Source organism: Oncorhynchus masou, chromosome 28 (assembly GCF_036934945.1).
Source record: "Oncorhynchus masou masou isolate Uvic2021 chromosome 28, UVic_Omas_1.1, whole genome shotgun sequence".
In the NCBI taxonomy this organism is placed as follows: Eukaryota; Metazoa; Chordata; class Actinopteri; order Salmoniformes; family Salmonidae; genus Oncorhynchus; species Oncorhynchus masou.
The window spans coordinates 23,061,619-23,084,075 of NC_088239.1; the positions used below are offsets into that span (position 1 = coordinate 23,061,619).

The 22,457-nt window shown below is 43.2% G+C and overlaps 1 protein-coding gene across 1 annotated transcript in view; it reads right to left on the reverse strand.

Annotated features, from left to right (window-relative positions):
• LOC135517367 (collagen alpha-1(XXI) chain-like) overlaps positions 1–22,457 on the reverse strand; it is a 52,505-nt gene that overhangs the window by 15,885 nt on the left and 14,163 nt on the right. The window contains exons 6-18 of the mRNA XM_064941597.1: positions 20,058–20,283; positions 18,934–19,110; positions 18,549–18,626; positions 18,330–18,341; positions 18,155–18,244; positions 17,598–17,651; positions 17,303–17,356; positions 16,839–16,892; positions 16,681–16,734; positions 16,233–16,286; positions 16,062–16,115; positions 13,727–13,780; positions 2,122–2,175 (exon numbers count right to left, since the gene is read on the reverse strand). Coding sequence (XP_064797669.1) covers positions 2,122–2,175; positions 13,727–13,780; positions 16,062–16,115; positions 16,233–16,286; positions 16,681–16,734; positions 16,839–16,892; positions 17,303–17,356; positions 17,598–17,651; positions 18,155–18,244; positions 18,330–18,341; positions 18,549–18,626; positions 18,934–19,110; positions 20,058–20,283 — 1,015 coding nt within the window. The remainder of the gene's footprint in view (positions 1–2,121; positions 2,176–13,726; positions 13,781–16,061; positions 16,116–16,232; positions 16,287–16,680; positions 16,735–16,838; positions 16,893–17,302; positions 17,357–17,597; positions 17,652–18,154; positions 18,245–18,329; positions 18,342–18,548; positions 18,627–18,933; positions 19,111–20,057; positions 20,284–22,457) is intronic.

The following is a 22,457-nucleotide window of genomic DNA, read 5'->3' on the forward strand; positions in this document are numbered from 1 at the left end:
CTACTCTTTCTCCTACTGGCTACATGATTTCTGTTACATTACTTGAGTCTTGGTGGAGTGCCACAGCGCATCTCTCCAACAGCGCATGGACAAGATACATTTTGCGCCCCTGACTTGTGACCACTGCTTTACATCACCTAAATAGCCCAAATGCCACTGGGTGAGAGAAGTTTCCATTGTTTTTGTGCAGAATTATGTGAGGTGTTATGTGTTGTTGGAGGTACATCTTGTTCAGTTTAGCTCGGAAAATGCTGCCCTCGTCAATCTGGTCCGCCTAATCCTGCCCAAGGGGCGGGTCGGCCCTAGCGTGGCCAAACTAAATCTTCAACTGTATGCTATCCAATTGCAATTTCTCAAAACTATTATCAACACGCTTAACAAATCTCCCAACATGCATGCATGCCACTCATATTAGCTACCTCATCCAATCAATTGCTGCATTTCAGTTTAGTCAATCCCAGGTTCTGTTCTTTGCAGCAAACGAGGATGAAGCTCAATGGAGACAGATGGCCGTGATCCCACATCAAAACCACTGTGGATTTACACACAATGGCCATTACCAGTGCGGCAAACAAGCCTGGAGATGGCCCAAACCCCTGAGTGGCCCAATACATCTGGTAGAACCGTTCAAAGCCATTCTCTCTCATTCGAGATTAGCTTCACTCTTTAAGGGACACATTTGAGCTTGAGATCCATGATGCTCATCACTTGAATCTACACAACTACTCTATTGATACCAATGCATGATGTAAGCGAGGATTAGATGTACTTGACTTAGGATTCAAATGTGCTCAGAAAGCATAAACACCACAGTGGTAAGACTGCAGTATATCCCCCAGGATTATTTTGATGCTGCAATCCAGCCCCAGCATCAACAAGACTCATTACATGCAAAAAGGGAAGCCTGTTAGGTTGTTATATTCCACTGTTGTTATGGCAACTCCTCTCAAGAGGTACACTAGTTGGAGAACTCTGTGATTTGGTGGGTGGAGCTATATTGCATGCACTGAGGTCAGCAAACATTGTGGCCAAGCGCTTGGTGTGGCACCAATATGAGGTTGCGTGCCTAAGTTCTAATGTCCTTTTTTCATGGATCTTTACGAAGTCACTTGTAAAGCAGCTGCTGGTTATAGGTTTTTCTGCTGAGTTGATGGGAAATGTGTTTGTTTGGAGGCACTACGTTTGTTGCTACATTCAGTTTGGGTGACAACCACCATTGCCATTGGTTATAACGACAATACATGTGTGTATTATACAGTACGTGAGACATAGCCAATGGATATACCGGTAAAATAATGTAACAAAGTGTATTGAAAGCAGGTGCATCCTCACAAGTGTGGTTCCTGAGTAAGCAATTAATATTCCATCATGCTTCTGGTCACGTATAAAAAAATACCATGGCCGTCTCAGTCACCAGATCTCAACCCAATTGAACACATATTGGAGATTCTGGAGCGGCGCCTGAAACAGCGTTTGACCACCACCGTCAACAAAACACCAAGTGATGGAATTTCTCATGGAAGAATGGTGACTCATCCTTCCAATAGAATTCCAGTCACTTGCCAAGGCGCATTGAAGCTGTTCTGGCTCGTGGTGACTCAACGCCCTATTAAGACACTTTATGTTGGTGTTTCCTTTATTTTGGCAGTTACCTGTATCTATTACTGTATGTGCCTACAACTTTGCGAATAGCCAGTAGTATCTACTTCATATGTGCATTCAATGTTACGAATCACCAATGGTAATGTGTGCATTACAAATTCTGCCCAACAGATTACACATTTCTTTACAATAGATTAAAACGAACTTCGAAAAAACAATGTATTCTTGACTTATTGATGAAAGTCGTGTCCAGCAAATGTAATTAATAAGGTATGTAGGGACTTCGACTTGGTGAGAGTCAGAGAAGTGCATCCGTAAGCATTATCCGATCTCTTTGGTCTCATGCAGAGAGGAGGTTACAGAGCAGCACACGCGCACACACACACACACACACACACACACACACACACACACACACACACACACACACACACACACACACACACACACACACACACACACACACACACACACACACACACACACACTCTACAGCTACTAAAGTGCTGACTGACTCACCGGTACCCCCTGTTGTCCATCAGCACCAGACATTCCAATATCTCCTTTGTCTCCCTGTGAAAGAAAGGAAGAGAGAGATTGAAAGTAAGATTGAAACAGCGTTAGATCGCCTTCATTGTTCGGCACCTTTGTATACAGCTCACGTGCACACCTAGTAATCAGAATGCTTATATAGTTACAGCACGTAAACCTCAGCGTAAAAATGTGACATGTTGCCAATTCATTTGGATCCCACAAGCAGCTCAAAAGGAATGTAAGTTAGTGAGTCGCATTGCATGAAGCAATGGGAGATGAGGTCAATCATTAGAATAATATCAGTATTCCTGTGACCTCTGTTGTCCGGCACTTAAAGCCACAGACCTGGGCACACATGTACAGCCTCGGTTACTTTGAGTGGACCCACGCCCTTCTGACTGGTAAACTCTTCTACCTTTCCTGTCTCCTCTTCACTGTCCTATCTCAGTAAAAACTCAAAACCTTTAAAACAAAACAAGGGTTATTTATGCAAATATATATAAAGGATAATATAAGTAATCCTTCCTTATTATTTATTATTTCTGAGCCAAGAGGTGGATCTGGTTTAGACTGTAGGTGGTAAGGTGAGACTGAAATACATGAACCATGAATCACCTCTTGGTAAGTTACACATGTTAGCAGTTGTGGCGGGGACCTTCTATTCTTGTTCCCTTGTCCAGTCTCAATATGGTTCCACTGTACAAAGGCAGTTAGCATCCCATGTGCATGTCCCAGACAACCGGTGGGCTGACCACAGCTCATGCTTCTATCTTAGTTATCTTTATTTTACCTGGAAAGAAAGAGAAGAGCCCTTATTCTCATCTAAGTGCGAGAGCAGTCCTTGTGGTACTATATTTATCATTTGCTCAAATAGAGAGATAGCCGGGTGGTTGGTTACTGTTACAGCAGTATTGTAGACATACAATGTCTCTCATGAATATGACTTTGCACTAAGTATACTGGCTGATGGAACATGTATTTAAACAATACTGGTAGGGTGGTGAGGGTGAGGAAAGTGGTGAATAAGCTTTGCCTCTGTTATGTTTTTTTCTTTTGAAGTGTCCTGCCACGCTGCGCACATAAAAACATGCCACCAAACCCTGTAATTACAACAAGAAGACGCCCTGATGTACCAATAAACGGGGTTAGAGACATACATCTTTGTATGCTATAACTGTTAGAAAATAGACAAGTGCAGAGTTTCTGGTTCAAAAGACAAGGAGGACCCCATGTAAAACTCTGGCGACCAGAATTTTCTTTACAAACGGGGACATAAATAATGGCTAGTGGCTAGGTTTTGTGAATTGAGAGTTGTAAAGAACTAATGTTTTACTGACATTCAGTTCAAATGAGGATACAGTTGCTCTGAAAAACTAAGCTTACTGTGCTCCCTGTTTTACAAATGAAACAACTGAAAATGAACACAACCTTCTGTTTTGGCACAATGGGCATCTGGAATAGGTTTGTTGTATGCATTTTTGTATCCTTCTTGGGGGGCCAATTTTACTTGTTATTGTTGTTTTCTGAATATTATCTGATCGTAACCAGTTCTAAAATATTAGAGAACATTCCAAACTAGCAATTTGTCAACAAGCGCCAGCCACTTGGGAAAAATGCAATGTGACACAAATTACACACACATATGTCAAACATACAGTAGTACCCTGTATATAGTCTATTTTAATTGGAAGCAAGAGAACAGAAAAGAAAGGTCCAAATTGGTTGAAAAATATAAAGTAGTCACAGGAAATGGGAAAATGTGAAATGGGAATGTGAGTTCCAAAAGAAGGTAAGCCTAAATATAGCACTGTAAATGTAACTGATGTACTTTTCAATGGAAGTTGTTTTTTCCTTCAGCAAAAACTCCATAGACTTGTTCTGTATCCTCTCCAAAGTAATGAAGGGAACCAGATTGACTGTACTCATTAAAAAGTTGCATACATTAGCAAGGGTGAGAAACTTTGAAGTCATAACCTTGAATACACTCCCCATTCTCCTCTCCCTTCAAACAGCACGGCACTTAAATGGCTAAGCCGGAAAATAAAACCCACACAGAGGGCCTTGATTTACAAATAAATCAGGATGAAATTTCGGTTCGTATTTGCTAGTTGTGTTTGTGTTTTCACTGAGCTCCCTGATGTAAAACACTGCTTTGCACCGCAGTTATTGATGGAAGGTATTATTCCAGAAGTTCCTACAGAAAGTCTGTCTCATGAAGCATGCTGTTTGTTTTCATAATCCCAAGCAGCTACACTGTTTGACTGTGCAGTGTGTTCAGTGGTGGCTACGGCACGAAGCCAGCTTCCCATTATTAGGCTTCTGCTTGTCAATGTCTTTTAATTATGAGGGCTCAAACATTGATTTTGGCAGCTAAATGCTGCATCACAATCATATTAGGGTGGCATTACAAGATATTAGAAAGGGCTCTCTGTGTAGCAACTAGCTAGCCTCTTCATGGGTTTTTTGACGTACTGGACCTGGAACGTGGTTTATATGGGCAATTTTTCAAAAATGGCTGCCTCCTACTGTTGCCTGTATGTACGGAGACTGGACAGGCATCGTAAGAGCTGAAACTGCATGTGTTGTCTCGACGCTCAACCGCCGAGCTACAACACAAAAAGGGCTTTCTATCCCAGTGTAGGTGTGTGACAACTTCACTCAACACAAACCAACTAAAGCTGGGACTATGAGTGACAGCACCACTCCCCGGAGCACTCGGCTACACACATTACAGGACGTTTTCCTAATTGCTAGAGGTTCAGGAAACTGAGGCTAGTTGCCCATTTGTGGAATGGGAAAGAGTTTTGAAAAAAGCAGGTGGATAACAAGACTGGGAGATGAGTATTCCGTTTTAGAAAAGTGCTGTGTACAGTGCCTTGCGAAAGTATTCGGCCCCCTTGAACATTGCGACCTTTTGCCACATTTCAGGCTTCAAACATAAAGATATAAAACTGCATTTTTTTGTGAAGAATCAACAACAAGTGGGACACAATCATGAAGTGGAATGACATTTATTGGATATTTCAAACTTTTTTAACAAATCAAAAACTGAAAAATTGGGCGTGCAAAATTATTCAGCCCCCTTAAGTTAATACTTTGTAGCGCCACCTTTTGCTGCGATTACAGCTGTAAGTCGCTTGGGGTATGTCTCTATCAGTTTTGCACATCGAGAGACTGAAATTTTTTCCCATTCCTCCTTGCAAAACAGCTCGAGCACAGTGAGGTTGGATGGAGAGCATTTGTGAACAGCAGTTTTCAGTTCTTTCCACAGATTCTCGATTGGATTCAGGTCTGGACTTTGACTTGGCCATTCTAACACCTGGATATATTTATTTTTGAACCATTCCATTGTAGATTTTGCTTTATGTTTTGGATCATTGTCTTGTTGGAAGACAAATCTCCGTCCCAGTCTCAGGTCTTTTGCAGACTCCATCAGGTTTTCTTCCAGAATGGTCCTGTATTTTGCTCCATCCATCTTCCATTCAATTTTAACCATCTTCCCTGTCCCTGCTGAAGAAAAGCAGGCCCAAACCATGATGCTGCCACCACCATGTTTGACAGTGGGTATGGTGTGTACAGGGTGATGAGCTGTGTTGCTTTTACGCCAAACATAACGTTTTGCATTGTTGCCAAAAAGTTCAATTTTGGTTTCATCTGACCAGAGCACCTTCTTCCACATGTTTGGTGTGTCTCCCAGGTGGCTTGTGGCAAACTTTAAACAACACTTTTTATGGATATCTTTAAGAAATGGCTTTCTTCTTGCCACTCTTCCATAAAGGCCAGATTTGTGCAATATACGACTGATTGTTGTCCTATGGACAGAGTCTCCCACCTCAGCTGTAGATCTCTGCAGTTCATCCAGAGTGATCATGGGCCTCTTGGCTGCATCTCTGATCAGTCTTCTCCTTGTATGAGCTGAAAGTTTAGAGGGACAGCCAGGTCTTGGTAGATTTGCAGTGGTCTGATACTCCTTCCATTTCAATATTATCGCTTGCACAGTGGTCCTTGGGATGTTTAAAGCTTGGGAAATCTTTTTGTATCTAAATCCGGCTTTAAACTTCTTCACAACAGTATCTCGGACCTGCCTGGTGTGTTCCTTGTTCTTCATGATGCTCTCTGCGCTTTTAACGGACCTCTGAGACTATCACAGTGCAGGTGCATTTATACGGAGACATGATTACACACAGGTGGATTGTATTTATCATCATTAGTCATTTAGGTCAACATTGGATCATTCAGAGATCCTCACTGAACTTCTGGAGAGAGTTTGCTGCACTGAAAGTAAAGGGGCTGAATAATTTTGCACGCCCAATTTTTCAGTTTTTGATTTGTTAAAAAAGTTTGAAATATCCAATAAATGTCATTCCACTTCATGATTGTGTCCCACTTGTTGTTGATTCTTTACAAAAAAATACAGTTTTATATCTTTATGTTTGAAGCCTGAAATGTGGCAAAAGGTCGCAAAGTTCAAGGGGGCCGAATACTTTCGCAAGGCACTGTATGTATGCCAATAGTTAGACAAACATTTCCTGATTTAAAAAAAGCATTTCCTTTCTTCCAGAACCTCTTCCACAAGTCTTCTATGTGAATAGGGCAACAACCACAAATAATATATAATGCACATGTTCCATATGTAATTGTATGGCAATAACACAAACAAGTCATCAAAACCACGTAAACATATCATGCTTAGGGATAATACCCTATAATTAAATTGCCAAATTACATTCAGCAGATATTTATTGCGATATGCAACTGGAATCTCAACCAAGGAGTAACATAGGGAGTTACCAAATTACACGCCTGTTTTAGGGACTCTGTGTATCATATTGCCAAAGTAATTAACACCCTCAGTTTTGTTGAGGTATCATGCGCTAACATTTTCTATAACATTTACGTTTGAATCAATTAGCAGACACTTATCCAGAGTGGCGTACAGTTAGTGCAGTCATCTGAAGGTAGCTCGGTTAGACAACCACCTAAGCCTATATACATAGGCCATCCACTTATAGATATAATGCCCTCCATTGTCTGCCAAGAGTATTAGTAAGAGCTTGTGGTTCCACACAACAACCTCATAGATACATAAGCATCTGTAAATGCATTCAAAGCAATGCTCATAGAATGTCCTCCTTCAGCTATCAACAATGAACAAGGGAGTTTCATTTGAGGCACCTTTTCCTGAATGACCTCAGAATCCCATTGTAGAGTTACTGAGCTTCCTCGAGTGCTAATCTAATTGGCACTCGTCCTGTAGGGTGGCTTAGCCTAAAACAGAGTGGGCTACAGCTTGGCTTACATTCTGCCAACTTGTTTAATTCAAGGATCAAATCTGGGGTCCTGTTATTGTACGTGTGGGCTACTGAAGCAGCGGGGGAAGGAATCTTCATGTTGGGGCTTTAGCCAGTGATGGTGTTTGTGTGTGTGTGTGGTGCTGAGAGTAGACATATACACATGTATTACCCATCTGCTACACTACACATCCCCTGGTTGAAGATCCTAACAGATTCATCCCCTGGTTAAAGACCGTAACAGATTCATTCCCTGGTTAAAGGGATACCTCAGGATTTAGGGTAATGTAAGCCCTTTATCTACTTCCCCCAAGTGAGATGAACTCATGGATACCATTTTTATGTCTCTGCATCCAGTATGAAGGAAGTTGGAGGTACTGTAGTTCTGCGAGCCAATGCTAACGAGCATGCTAGCAGTTACCATAAACTTACAGTCATTGTACTAACACTAGTTAGCAATTTCTCTAAAGCTAGTTAGCAACTTCCTTCCAACTGCATGCAGAGACATAAAAATGGTAACAACAAGTTCATCCGACTCTGGGGAAGTAGATAAAGGGATTCATTGCCAAAATCCTGAAGTATCCCTGAAGGACCCAAACAGATTCATCCAATATGGGCACACAGACAGACAATCCTTCATGAAATACTCAAGTCTGCCTTTTTAATAATATATGCATTGAGCATGCATACAAGTACAAAAAACATGCTCAATGGCTTCAACATGAGGGCCTCAATAAGACATTGTTGAAATTAGACCAGGGATATAGTGTAATCGTATATTTTATCCCCAACTATGAAAATGTTTTTGTGGGAGGAATTGCCCTGGTCTTTACTTCTGTAAAGTTGTATAAGTCTATAGTATAGGCCTCATTGACATTAATTGGAATAGGCAGCCCTGGTTTCAGTATTGTTTAAAGGACAACTCTGTGTAAATCAACGATATTTACAACACATTTGAGTTTTATATGTCTGTGAAAGTGTGGATAGTGTCAAGATTAAAAAATGTGCTTGTGTAATTGTGTGTGTGTGTGTGTGCGTGCATGTGTGCATGCGCGTGTATGCGTGCATGTGTTTTCCTAGGGCAAAAACCTCACCAATGAAACTGACAGGCCACGTCACAACAGCTAATCACATAACCTAATGATGTGTGCGTTGGATGAAAGAAATGGGGCGAAGGATTTGGCCCGGAATCTGTTTTACTAGCTCATGTGGCATTGTGATATTTTACTGTCCTCTAATCTCAATAGTCATGCATGGGTCATCTTTCTCAGGGATTTTGAAAGAGATGGAAGAAGATAAAGAAGGGAGAGAGATGTCGTGACGAGATGGAGAGATACATAAGGCACTGTGAGTATTAGGTCAGGTAACTGGTGTCCTGGTAAGAGGTCATCCCCCTCCTGATGGTCCAGTGCTCATGGATTAAAGATTTGGGTAAAAACCCACCTTTACCCCGAGCTAAAGGTATCTACTTAATGACATATTTTTGTTTTATATTTGCATTATATTTAAACACTTCTGTTATTGTATAATTTTTAAATCTCAGACCAACTTTCCTGGAGGCTTCTAAACCAGTAAACTAGACAGAGAAACTTCTTCTACTAAATGATAATGATAATACATAGAATTTATTTTGCGCTTTTGTTTCAGGCCCTAAGATATTTTGGGTCTGCCAACTGTCATAATTTAAAGATGAGAGATGCAGGGCACATTTAGTCTGGGTACAGTCATTTTTTGTTGTTATTTCTCTGTAATACTACTAGCCAACTAGCAATTTTATGAAGTTGGCCTATAGCTGTGCCCCATCGGATTTGTGGGGTCCATTTTGCCTCTGTGACACGGCATACAAGGAGTGGAATGTTAGCTAAACATACTGGTACCAAGGCTATGGCACTTCCATAGAGCAGGCTAAACTGTTTGAGACCCTGACCTGAGAAGGGATGGGACAAAAGAGGGAGTAAATCTGCCATCCTGGTCGATAAGGGGAAGATATACTGCTGAAGCTAGGTCTAGAGGTGCCCTCTGTAAACATTGTTCTAGCGGAAATCTCCAATAAAAAGGAGAAGATAGTAAAAACCAAGCCAATGTCTTGAATGTCTTCTACCGTTTTCCTCCTGAGGTATGTTGGAGGCGCGGAGGTAGTTCAGTGTACCATGATTGTCCAATTAGTAACCTTGCCTGAGGGCTTGTTTTAACTCCCAGATGGGAGTTAGGGTAGGTAGGTAGATAGGGTTAACACGATGTTAAAGCACAAAGACCACCTGCTTTCAATACCAAGTCGTCACATTGGCATAGGTTAAGTTTTGCTACCGGGTGAAGACTAACATCCTTCACCAACGCCTAGGTACCCTACAACAATTGCCTGCCATCTAGATGTTATGGAATTAGGCATAACAACAGGTTGCCCAGTCAAGTTTGCTTGTGTGATGCTCCAAGGCTGTGGAACCAGTGTCCCGGGATCTCACCTGGCCCTGTCAGTGTCTCTTCTGTCAGTTAGCTCAGTGATAATCACACCATAACCAAAATCAATACACACCCTGCCCCAGGATACCGTGTTGCTAACTCACCCACCTTGGTATATTTCGACTGCAGAGAAGAAAATGGCCTTGTTTTTACCCAAACACAACACAGTGTAACACACAGCAAACACACTCCTAATGTGTGCTCCCAGAGCAAATATTTTGCTAGGTTTGTGAGTCCACTGGAAAAATGGTTGGAGTGAAAATATTTCACCTTGTCCTGCAAAAACCTTGAGAACGAGCCAGCCGCCATGAAACATAACACACAACGCAACCCAAGCAGACCCGTGGACATATCCCATTCATGAGATGTTTGTGGTGATTGATTTCACTTCCCTCCTGTGGGTATAATTGTAGTACAATTTCAGTATTGGGTATAACTTCAGTTAAATTCCTAGTGTCAGCAGAAAAGATAGATTTGGGCTAATAGTAAAATGAAAACTAACCCATGGAGATTGTTAAAAACATAAACTCACAAATAAAAGTCTAATAATGGTTGCATTTATACTTGATATACACATGGATATTGACTTTATACATTAATTTAGAAGGTGTGCATGCTCTCTGTCAGTGAGCAAGCAGGTGTTTGGGTAAAAGCCAGGCTAATGGTAATTCATGACCTCACAGGCATGCAGTGTGTTACAATGCAGCAGCTAGACATGTTGTTAACAGGAGTTTGTGAGTACAGTACAGGTACAGGCCTATAGCTTGGCATGGACTGGGTGCTGAGTGGGGGGGGTGGCCCTCTGCCAGTAATGTGAAACACCCCCATGACAGGACCCAGGACCCAAGCCACCTGAACTGTCAATGGGGGTGAGTGCATGTCTCATTCAAACTGCCTGAGACTGGAAAGACACGCACGTGCACACACACACACACACACACACTATTCTATATGCACCATCAGTGTTTCAAATTCACCAGTGGATCTCAGTGAAAAGAAACACTAAATGATTGAATCACGCCATTGTTTTGTTACAATAGTTCTCCAACATGTGTCACAAAAAAAAAAAAAATCACACACACAGTTATACATAATTACACTGACTTCCAGGATCACTAAATCATCATTTCAATGTGATGACTTACTGCAAGTCAAGATTGTGCACTGATTGTGTCCAGATGGGTTGAAGTGAATGAATCTGTACAACAAGTGAATTAATAAATCTGTACAACCCAGTTCAACAATGTCTCTCTCTTTCATTAGAAAAGCAAACTGTATAAGATCCGGTACCACAAATAACATTACTTAGATTTGTCTCACTGAGTCTGCACTACCTTGTGATTCATTCATTTTACCAACCAATACAATGGGCTGAAAGGTAGAGGGGAAAACACTCTTTCTGACTTTTCCATCCAAACACAATCTTTGTTAGGAGTCACTAATCCAATAAACAGATTTGAATTTCCATGTTGGAGTCAACTGTATGAGAATAGCCCTTTCTGTCCGTCTGTATATACAGATGGATTGATTCCTGTAAACCATTAGGCTGTGCAATGTTCCCTGCAACAGTATCAAGGGAAATGCACTTTATTTATTTTTCTTGCAGTATCTGAGAAAATGCCACTAGTGAACGTTCGCTTGGTCCCAGGACCAGCGAAATCACAGGCTTCTAGCTTGGTCCCAGGACCAGTGAAATCACAGGCTTCTAGCTTGGTCCCAGGACCAGGGCAATCACAGGCTTCTAGCTTGGTCCCAGGACCAGCGAAATCACAGGCTTCTAGCTTGGTCCCAGGACCAGGGCAATCACAGGCTTCTAGCTTGGTCCCAGGACCAGCGAAATCACAGGCTTCTAGCTTGGTCCCAGGACCAGGGCAATCACAGGCTTCTAGCTTGGTCCCAGGACCAGGGCAATCACAGGCTTCTAGCTTGGTCCCAGGACCAGCGAAATCACAGGCTTCTAGCTTGGTTCCAGGACCAGGGCAATCACAGGCTTCTAGCTTGGTCCCAGGACCAGGGCAATCACAGGCTTCTAGCTTGGTTCCAGGACCAGGGCAATCACATGCTTCTTGCTTGGTCCCAGGACCAGGGCAATCACAGGCTTCTAGCTTGGTCCCAGGACCAGGGCAATCACAGGCTTCTAGCTTGGTCCCAGGACCAGGGCAATCACAGGCTTCTAGCTTGGTCCCAGGACCAGGGCAATCACAGGCTTCTAGCTTGGTCCCAGGACCAGGGCAATCACAGGCTTCTAGCTTGGTCCCAGGACCAGGGCAATCACAGGCTTCTAGCTTGGTCCCAGGACCAGGGCAATCACAGGCTTCTAGCTTGGTCCCAGGACCAGGGCAATCACAGGCTTCTAGCTTGGTTCCAGGACCAGGGCAATCACATGCTTCTTGCTTGGTCCCAGGACCAGGGCAATCACAGGCTTCTAGCTTGGTCCCAGGACCAGGGCAATCACAGGCTTCTAGCTTGGTCCCAGGACCAGGGCAATCACAGGCTTCTAGCTTGGTCCCAGGACCAGGGCAATCACAGGCTTCTAGCTTGGTCCCAGGACCAGGGAAATCACAGGCTTCTAGCTTGGTCCCAGGACCAGGGCAATCACAGGCTTCTAGCTTGGTCCCAGGACCAGGGCAATCACAGGCTTCTAGCTTGGTCCCAGGACCAGGGCAATCACAGGCTTCTAGCTTGGTTCCAGGACCAGGGCAATCACAGGCTTCTTGCTTGTTCCCAGGACCAGGGCAATCACAGGCTTCTAGCTTGGTTCCAGGACCAGGGCAATCACAGGCTTCTAGCTTGGTTCCAGGACCAGGGCAATCACAGGCTTCTAGCTTGTTCCCAGGACCAGGGCAATCACAGGCTTCTAGCTTGTTCCCAGGACCAGGGCAATCACAGGCTTCCAGCTTGGTCCCAGGACCAGAGCAACCACAGGCTTCTAGCTTGTTGGTTACAAATCCCTCACTCACTTTTCAAGGTGCTTTTCAGGATGAAACACATCCCTGACATGGGTTTTTAACCACTGTGTTTTGGTCCTTTAGTTCTGATAAAAGGCCTCATTTGGGTCTAATAGTACATGTTTAACAATATGACCGGACTGCAATTCTGTTTTGTGTCAATGGAACTGTGCAGTAGCACCCGACATGTGGTTCACATTAGAAACTCAAAGTGTGAACACAACCTTTTGTTATTACTGAGGCAGTGCTCAACCCACACACAGACCGATGGGCCTGTTGGAATTACAGTGTTTCTTGGGTCGCAATTGCATTATAATAACAGGAAAACTGCCAAATTGCTTTGTGGCTGGAATTCAATTGGTATAACATGCACATAACTTCCTTTCCTAGAATGGTCGAAAGTGAATCTCCACAGCGAGCCTTCATGCTTTCTTGTTTGCAAGTTCACAGTGTTGTATTTAACTTATTTCACAACTTGACGTACTTCAGATGTGGTCAATCCTGTGTCCTTCGCTTAATTGAATCAAATGATGCCAAGAGAGGCTTGATGCGATTGAATTTCAATCAAAGTAGCAGCATTCCCAGCCATCCATCTAAGGCCAAAGAAGGCATTAGAATATGATTCACTTGGCATCTGGTGCAGAGCACATTATCCTATATGATTCTACTGTACCTCATATTTTCACACAGTACATCATAGAAAAACCACCATGTAGTGAATGTAGTTGCTTGGATAGTATGTTTCATGTAATGACACAGGAACTACACTGTTAACTAACGAGAAACAGAATGAGTCTTGCTTCCTTTCATACTGCCTATGCCTCTATAAACAAAAATCAAGTTCAGATCCGCCCATTGTTAATGGAGCAGGAAGTAGAGGATAGGAATCACCTTTGGTCCCACCGGCCCAATCACTCCATCTTTGCCCTGCACTCCTGGTCCCCCCTGTAAGGAAAATAAAAGAAGAAACGGAGCAGAACAGGTCAATACCAAATTCCCCCTCTTCACGTCCCAAATCAAACACAATTACAGAAATTAGCCCCTCCACTCCCACTTCAAACAGGCTGTCTGGTGTATAGACATACAGAGAGGACTGAGGAAGCAGCAAACCCACTCTGCTGTAACCTACACTTTCTCCCATATCTGAGAGAATTACAAAATAACTGTGGTGTCTCCACTGTGAAGGTAAGAACGGCTAGCATGGGAATCAAAACGGTTTCAGAGTCAAAGACCTGCTGTGGGTTATGCAGTCACTGAAATTTGGATGACAGTTTACTAGCCCCCTTAAACCTACCCAAACCAGAAACCTTGGATAGATGGCAGCATTCGCGCAAAACCGCATTTAACCATGGGAAGGTGACTGGAAATTTGGCTGAAAACAAGGCAATCAAACAGGCAAAACATCAGTATAGAGACAAAGTGGAGTCGCAATTCAACAGCTCAGACACAAGACATATGTGGCAGAGTCTACAGACAATCACGGACTACAAAGGAAAAACCAGCCACGTCACGGACACCGATGTCTTGCTTCCAGGTAAGCTAAACACCTTTTTCTCCCGCTTTGAGGATAACACAGCGAAACCGACCAGCTACCAAAGACTGTGGGCTCTCATTCTCCGTGGCGATGTAAGACATTTAACCGCGTTAACCCTCGCAAGGCTGCCGGATGAGACGGCATCCCTATCCACGTCTTCAGAGCATACTCATACTATGTTTACAGACATATTCACTTCGCTGATCCTCAATACAGGGGCCCCACAAGGGTACGCACTCAGCCCCCTCCTGAACACCCTGTTCATCCATGACTGTGTGGCCACACACGCCTCCAACTCAATCAACACGTTTGCAGACAACACAACAGTAGTAGGCTTGATTACCAACAAAGACTAGACAGCCTACAGGGAGGAGATGAGGGCCCTGGGAGTGTGGTGCCAGAAAAATAACCTCTCATCCAACGTCAACAAAACAAAGGAGCTGATCGTAGACTTCAGGACACAGCAGAGGGAGCACCCCACTATCCACATCGATGGGACCGCAGTGGAGAAGGTGGAAAGCTTCAAGTTCCTCGGTGTACATATCACTGACAAACTGTAATGGTCCTCCCACACAGACAGTGTGGTGAAGAAGGTGCAACAGCGCCTCGTCAACCACAGGAGGCTGTAGAAATTTTGCATAGGCACCTAAAAGCCTCAAACCTTTACAGATGCACAATTGAGAGCATCCTGTTAGCCTGTATCACCGCCTGGTACAGCAACTGCACCGCCCACAACTGCAGGGCTCTCCATAGGGTTGTGCGGTCTGCCCAATGCATCATCGGGGGCAAGCTCCTTGCCCTACAGGACACCTACAGCACCGGATGTCACAGGAAGGCTAAAAAGATCATCAAGGACAACAACTACCCGAGCCACTGCCTGTTCACCCCGCTATCATCCAGAAGGCGAGGTCAGTACAGGTGCATCAAAGCTGAGACCGAGAGACTGAAAATCAGCTTCTATCTCAAGGCCATCAGAATGTTAAATAGCCATCACTAGCACCTTAGAGGCTGCTGCCCTATATACATAGACTTGAAATCACTGGCCACTTTAATAATGGAACACTAATCACTTTAACAATGTTTATATATTTTGCATTACTCATCTCATATGTATATACTGCTTTCTATTCTATTCTATTTCAGTCTATGCTGCTCCGACATTGCTCATCCAAATATTGATATATTCCTTATTCCATTCCATTCCTTTTACTTTAGATGTGTGTGTATTGTGAAATTGTTAGTTATTACTTGTTAGATATTACTGCACTGTTGGAGCTGAAAACACAAGCATTTTCCTACACCCGCAATAACATCTGCTAAACATGTGTATGTGACCAATACAATTTATTTTATTTATTCATGCAGTGCATGGTAGTTATTAGTTCTGTCAGTTTGAGCATCTTATGAGATGAGACGTACACTGGAAGCCCTCACCTGTTAGTAATGGGGATTGAGTTGAAGGTTTGCATTTTTTTGTGAAGGACTTAAATAAGAATCATTGTAATCGTCTAGGGTGTAGGAGCAGGCAACACATACAATTTTATCAGCAGCTATCTAGACATGGGAGCTTTAAACAAGATCTAACTAAGAAGCCAGGTTCCCGAAACTGACAGACTGCCAAAGATTATGACAAACGACCATATTGGTCAGATGATGATCATAGATAAACAAAGAGTCAAAACCAGAATGTACCATTGGTCCAATCTCACCCGGAGGTCCGGTTTGTCCCCTCTCACCCGGAAGTCCCTATATGGACAATGGAGAAGACATGTTGTTACAGGCAAAGTTTCGGTTCATGAAATATTATAGATCTATTGTTATGAAAAGGTCTGGAGACCCAGGCCCAAACTCTTCCTCCCTTACCTTTTTCCCTGGAATTCCAACAGAGCCCAGGTTTAATTGTGAGGTGGCAGGACCCTTGAATACAAATGACAATATTTAACAATGCACAGTGAGGCATTGATGAAAAATCTAACTACTCTTGGCATCTGTAGTGTATTACAGTGTTGACTTTTTTTGCTCTGCCCATTTTCTGAAGGTTTTGATATGCTACATGTGAAAATAAATCCCTCCATTTCCTCCCCATCTGGTCTCAAAGGGCCTGCACTTCAACGCAGTTAGACTGTGTTGTTTCCATTGAACCTGACCATCTGTTTAAACCCTCTTAAAACACTAGTCCAGAACAGACAGAACAAGACTGGTATACAGAGCACCATTGTTGTGGTTCAGACAGGGCTGTGGTGGTGGTGTGGGCCGGTTGGCTCCTCTCGTCCCCTGGCACAGTGGGTGAAAGTTGGGTTGGAAGTCTCACCTTTGGTCCTGGCGGGCCCGGTTTCCCCGGCAGTCCTGGATCCCCTCTCTCGCCCTTCATGGACACAAAGTTGGAGCATGTTAGAGTGTTATGCAAAACTCAAACCCTAATATATAAATCCAAAACATGCACATCTACACAGAGGAGGAGGAGCTTACTTTGCCACCTGTCAGACCTGGAGCCCCGCTGGGTCCTAGTTGGCCCAATTCACCCTGTGTGGGTCAGGAATAAATAAGAAACAAACACTTCTATTGTATGTCTCTCGGATTTAATAGATGTATCATGCTATTAAACATATATTAATGGCACTGCAGCGGTTGCTAATAAAAGAGACAGTCGCACGCTGCTCTTCCTAGCATCATATTTTAGGTGTTGGTCTCTGGGCTTTCCTCAGAGCTTTCAGAACAGTGGTTGCTGCAATGGTGTTGGTAATACTGGCTACTATTGTGGTGGGTTTGATTCCTGCACAGACCACATTAAACTGAATGGATATGCTAACTGTTAGCATAACAACCATAACGGTTTGATTAAAAAAACAGTACTATTCATATTTAATAATACATTATTCCTGAGTGTTACAAGTGTTATAGTTAGCAGTTTTAGACAGTCAAGAAATGCTCACCGTCTCGCCAGGAAACCCAGGTTCTCCAGACCCACCAGGCTCACCCTGGGTTCCCTAGACAAAACAAAAGGCAGGCATGAAGGAAAACAAGCAATCACAGGGTCAGTATAATGTAGTCCATGTGTTGCCTAAGTGGGAAGGCTATCTGTGATTCTCTGTTCCGTTATGTCAAATGATAGGTCAAAAACTCCCCCAAAACTTCTCCCAACATCTGTGGGAGGTAGGTGTGATGGGAGATGGGTACTGTTGTTTTCAGGCAATATAAAGAAGATATGAGACGTTGATGTGTACTCACAGGCTTACCGTCAGGGCCTGGTGGTCCTGCTCTTCCTATCTCGCCTCGAAGACCCTGTACAGCCAGTCACAATGGCATTAAAAACTTTACGGGCTCCACAACAAATGTGAATGCGTGATTGATCATGCTACGCAAGTGGGATATACTCAGGAGGATCAGAAAAAAACATTGTTGGAGTGATTTCTCCCTTTCTTTTCTAACTTGAATGAAAGATTGTCCAAATAAATACTGCAGTAATAACGGATGGCCCGTCTAATGATTAATGATCGACAGTGATTCCTGCCGACACACTTCTAGAATGGACCCAATGTAATAAATCACACAGGATGCAGTTGCAGTGCCTGTCGCTGATAACTGAAACGTTTTAAGCTCTGGTGTCAAAAGCTACCTGAGGGGAGGAGACTAACCAATCTATCAGATGTCATTTTCTTTTACAACGAAGCCCAGGAAGCAGACAGACAGAATGAGATGGAGAGAGGGGCAGAGAGTGTGTGTCTTGGTATATTGTATGTGTGTGGGAGAGCGTAACCCCCGGAGCGGGTGATGCTGTACTGTACCATAGGTCCAGGAGGGCCAGGTGGTCCTGGGCTGCCATTAGCACAGTCACACTCCACTTCCTCCACTGTGGGCTCACGATCCAGGGGACACTGGGACAGATACACACTGAAGTGTGACACTCTAATGCAGACACTAAATGGTTAAAAAGAGCAGAGACAACAAGTCCTCACTCACCCTCTCATCATCCTGTGAAAGAAAAAAGAGAGAAAAATATATATCACTATACCCTTATTCCCAGTTTATGTAAATTGCACTTCAAACTGCACTTTACAACTTCTTTGTCGAGATGCTATTACATTTTCTCCGTCGGTCATAATAACATGAAATAAGTAAGGAGTTGAGAGTAGTTGGGGAAATGAACAGATTTTCCCCACATTGTAATGTGTGCCTCACCACAGAGTAGATTTCACAGGCTGTCTCTCTCTCGCTTTGATGAGGGTCACAATAAAGGCGCAGTTTCTGTATCTCCACCTAAAAAAGGCAGTTAAAAAAAGAAAGGAAAACAAGTCAGGCAACACTGAAATTATGAAAGAGACTACACAACAATTTCACCCATTGTTCATCCAAATGCAATGGTCCTATTTCACTTTAGTCCAACATAGAAAACCACATCTGCTAAATGCTTTCGTCAAATGCATTGTGAGAGCCGTGCACGTCCCACGTAAGGCCCCAGTAAATATACAGTGCCAACCTAAGTAATTATACTGGAGCAGTAGTAAGCCTATAGTCACATCCCTTGCCAATTTGCCGTAGAACAAACACTGTTCCTTCTACTCACAGGGACTGTGGTCTCCGCCCCAAACTTCTTGGCGACCTGCGTCTTGCCGTTGATGTAGATTGGCTCCACCGGCTCCAGTAGCGCCACTTCCTGGATCTCCTCATCGTCCAGGAAACCGGTTACTTGCCGGGGCCTCACGAGCAGCTTCAGCTGGTGCCAGCCTTCATCAAAGAAACTCTGTAATGGATGGTGGCACAAAAGGGTCAATCAGAACGATAGGGACATGGATGTGACGTCCATAATACCATAGGGCTCTAATTCACTTGCGGTTGCATCCATACCACAAATTGTGGGCCTAAATCACGTTTCTCACTAGTGGCCATGAAACTGAACATATGTGTCCACATTGCCAGTGTAAATGTTAAAGTGTACTCTTAGTTATAATAGCTACATCTAGGAGTGGGAGTACTTGTGGCACCCAAGCTTCTAGACAGGTTGTCAATGCTGCCAATCAGAGTTGTGAGCAGTGCCATGGAGGTACTTATGGCACTATCCCGCTTTTCCGTGGCACGCCCTCTTTGAACACAAAGCTGCCAAAAGGAAAACAGAAAAATCAAATGTTCCGTGGTCTTTAGACATGGCATCCACATGAATTAAATTTGCATGTTGTTCTGAGTGGAGAACGCGTTGGAGTCTAAACTGCAATTCAGTCCATTAAAAGTATCAGAAATAGGAGGGTCATATTCATGATCATTGACAGACTACATTCCGACGCCAGCAGAACGCATGCCTACCATCACCTCTGTGCAAGATCACAGTTAGGATCCGGTGTGTTTTCCTGATAATGTCACCTGACCAGGAAAAAGTCCTGGCTTTGAAAAGTCTGATATAGTGTTTTCAGTATACTGTGGTATCAGTGGAGACTACTGAGAGGAGAGCGGTCCATAATAATGGCTGGAACGGAGAAAATGGAATGGCATGTGTTTGATACCATTCCGCTGTCATTACCACGAGCCCGTTCCCTCCAATTAAGGTGTCACCAACCTCCTGTGTGTGGTATACAGTACACTCTTTAAAAAAACATGTTCCATTCTGGCTATGACAGTAGCAGAGGTCTACGTTGTTCATGTGCAAATATGTATACATGTATACAAAAATGTACACAAGTACACAAAGATACCAACCCCAATTCCCTGCACATTAAAGGTGACTAGCTGCTCCTCATTGGTGGTGCTGGTGGTCGTGAAAGTGACAGACTTGTCCGCTCCGTTCAGTGTCACTGCTGCCTGGGTGACGCCATCTTTAGAAAGGATCCTCAACAGGTCAAACTTGTCCTGTTTGGCTGAACCCTTGAGGCGGACCGTGGCCACAAACACATAGGATGGAGGCAGACCCTCGGGGAAGATCTCCCTGAGAAAATAGTCAAATAACAAATATTTATTTATTAAGGCAAGTCAGTTAAGAACAAATTCTTATTTTCAATGACGGCCAAGGAACAGTAGGTTAATTGCCTGTTCAGGGGCAGAATGACAGATTTGTACCTTGTCAGCTCGGGGGTTTGAACTTGCAACCTTCCGGTTACTAGTCCAACAGCTCTAACCACTATGCTACCCTGCCACCCCAACAGTTCTTGTCAACATCTGTATGGTGACTTGTAAGTAACCTTTGAAAAATTAGGGGAAATCATAAGCCTGCAAAGTATGACTAGTACAAAATGTGTTATTATCAAGTGACCAGTCTAGGAAAAACTATGGATTCAGAGATTTTCCTGGTCAGTTCATTTTCCACTGTTTTCCTTCAGGCTGCCAAGAAAGGATTTAGAATATTCCACTATTGCCGATGATGTTGTGCACTTTTTACCACCACAAACATGTGTCAAAGAGGTTTGAAGTGCCACTGGATGGAAAATCATCTGGATGTTTTCAAAAACTCACCCAGGCTTCTAGTGTCTGTGGCTGAAGGTAGTTCAAGTGACTCACCCAGGCTTCTAGTGTCTGTGGCTGAAGGTAGTCCAAGTGACTCACCCAGGCTTCCAGTGTCTGTGACTGAAGGTAGTCCAAGTGACTCACCCAGGCTTCTAGTGTCTGTAGCTGAAGGTAGTCCATGTGACTTACCCAGGTGTAGACGTTAGTCAGATTTCGAATTCAAGCTTGTCTTGTCACGTCTTTAGCAGAAATAACAATGCCCCGTAACTGAGTTGATGATAATAATAATAATAATAATAATATTATATTTTTTGATTTTATTCCGATCCTCATTAGCCAATGGCAACAGCTAGTCTTACTGGGGTCCTAAATTATGAAAAATACATTATAAACAAAATACTTTACAATTGACATTAACATGGAGTGTGTGTGTTTGTTACACATACATGTCAGTACATATGCACAACAAGTAGGTCACATGTGGGAGAGGCGTTGTGTCGTAAGGTGTTGCTTTATTTGTTTATTGAAAGCAGGTTTACGGTTCATTTGTGCTATATGAGATGTAAGGGAGTTCTATGCATTCATGGCTCTGTATAATACTGTACGTTTCCTTACATTTGTTCATGACCTGGGGAAAATACCCTTGGTGGCATGTCTGGTGGGGTAAGTGTGTGTGTCAGTGCCGTGTGTAAGTTGACTATGCAAACAATTTGGAATTTCCAAGATGTTTCTTATAAAAACAAGAATCAATGCAGTCAGTCTTTCCTTAACGCATAGCCATGAGACACTCGCATGCATATGATTGATATTAGCCCTCTGATTACAAAGAAGAGCAAGACGTGCCACTCTATTCTGGGCCAGCTGCAGCTTAATTAAGGTCTTTCTTTGCAGCACTTGACCATATAACTGGACAATAATCAAGGTAAGATGAATCTAGAGCCTCAGGACTTACTTTGTGGAGTGTGGTGTCAAAAAGTAGAGCATCTCTTTACCACGGACAGACCTCCCCATCTTTACAACCATTGAATCAATATGTTTTGACCAATACAGTTTACAATCTAAGGTAACACCAAGTAATTTAGTCTTCTCAACTTGCTCAACAGCCACACCATTCATTACCGGATTCAGCTGAGGTCTAGAATTTAGGGAATTATTTGTACCAAATACAATGCTCTTAGTTTTAGAGTTCAGGAACAGTTTATTATTGGCCTCCCATTCTAAAACTGACTGCAACTCATTGTTTAGTTTTGAAAGCTAGTTTCACTAGCTGTGGTTGCTGACAGGTATAGGGTTGAATCATCAGCATACATGGACTCACAGGCTTTGTTTAATGCCAGTGGTAGGTCATTGGTAAAAATAGAAAAGAGTGGAGGGCCAAGAGAGCTGCCCTGGGATACACCATACTTCACATGTTTAACATTAAAAAAGCTTCCATTAAAGAGTTCTATTAGATAGATAGCTTTGAATCTATGTATGTGTTATGGTTGAAAAGCCATGATAATTATGGTCAATAATATTAAAAGCTGTACTGAAGTCTAACAATACAGCTCCCACAATCTTCTTATTATGCCATTTTTTAACCACTCATCTGTCATTTGTGTCAGTGGAGTCCATGTTGAGTGCCCTTCTCTATAAGCATGCTGAAAGTCTGTTGTTAAT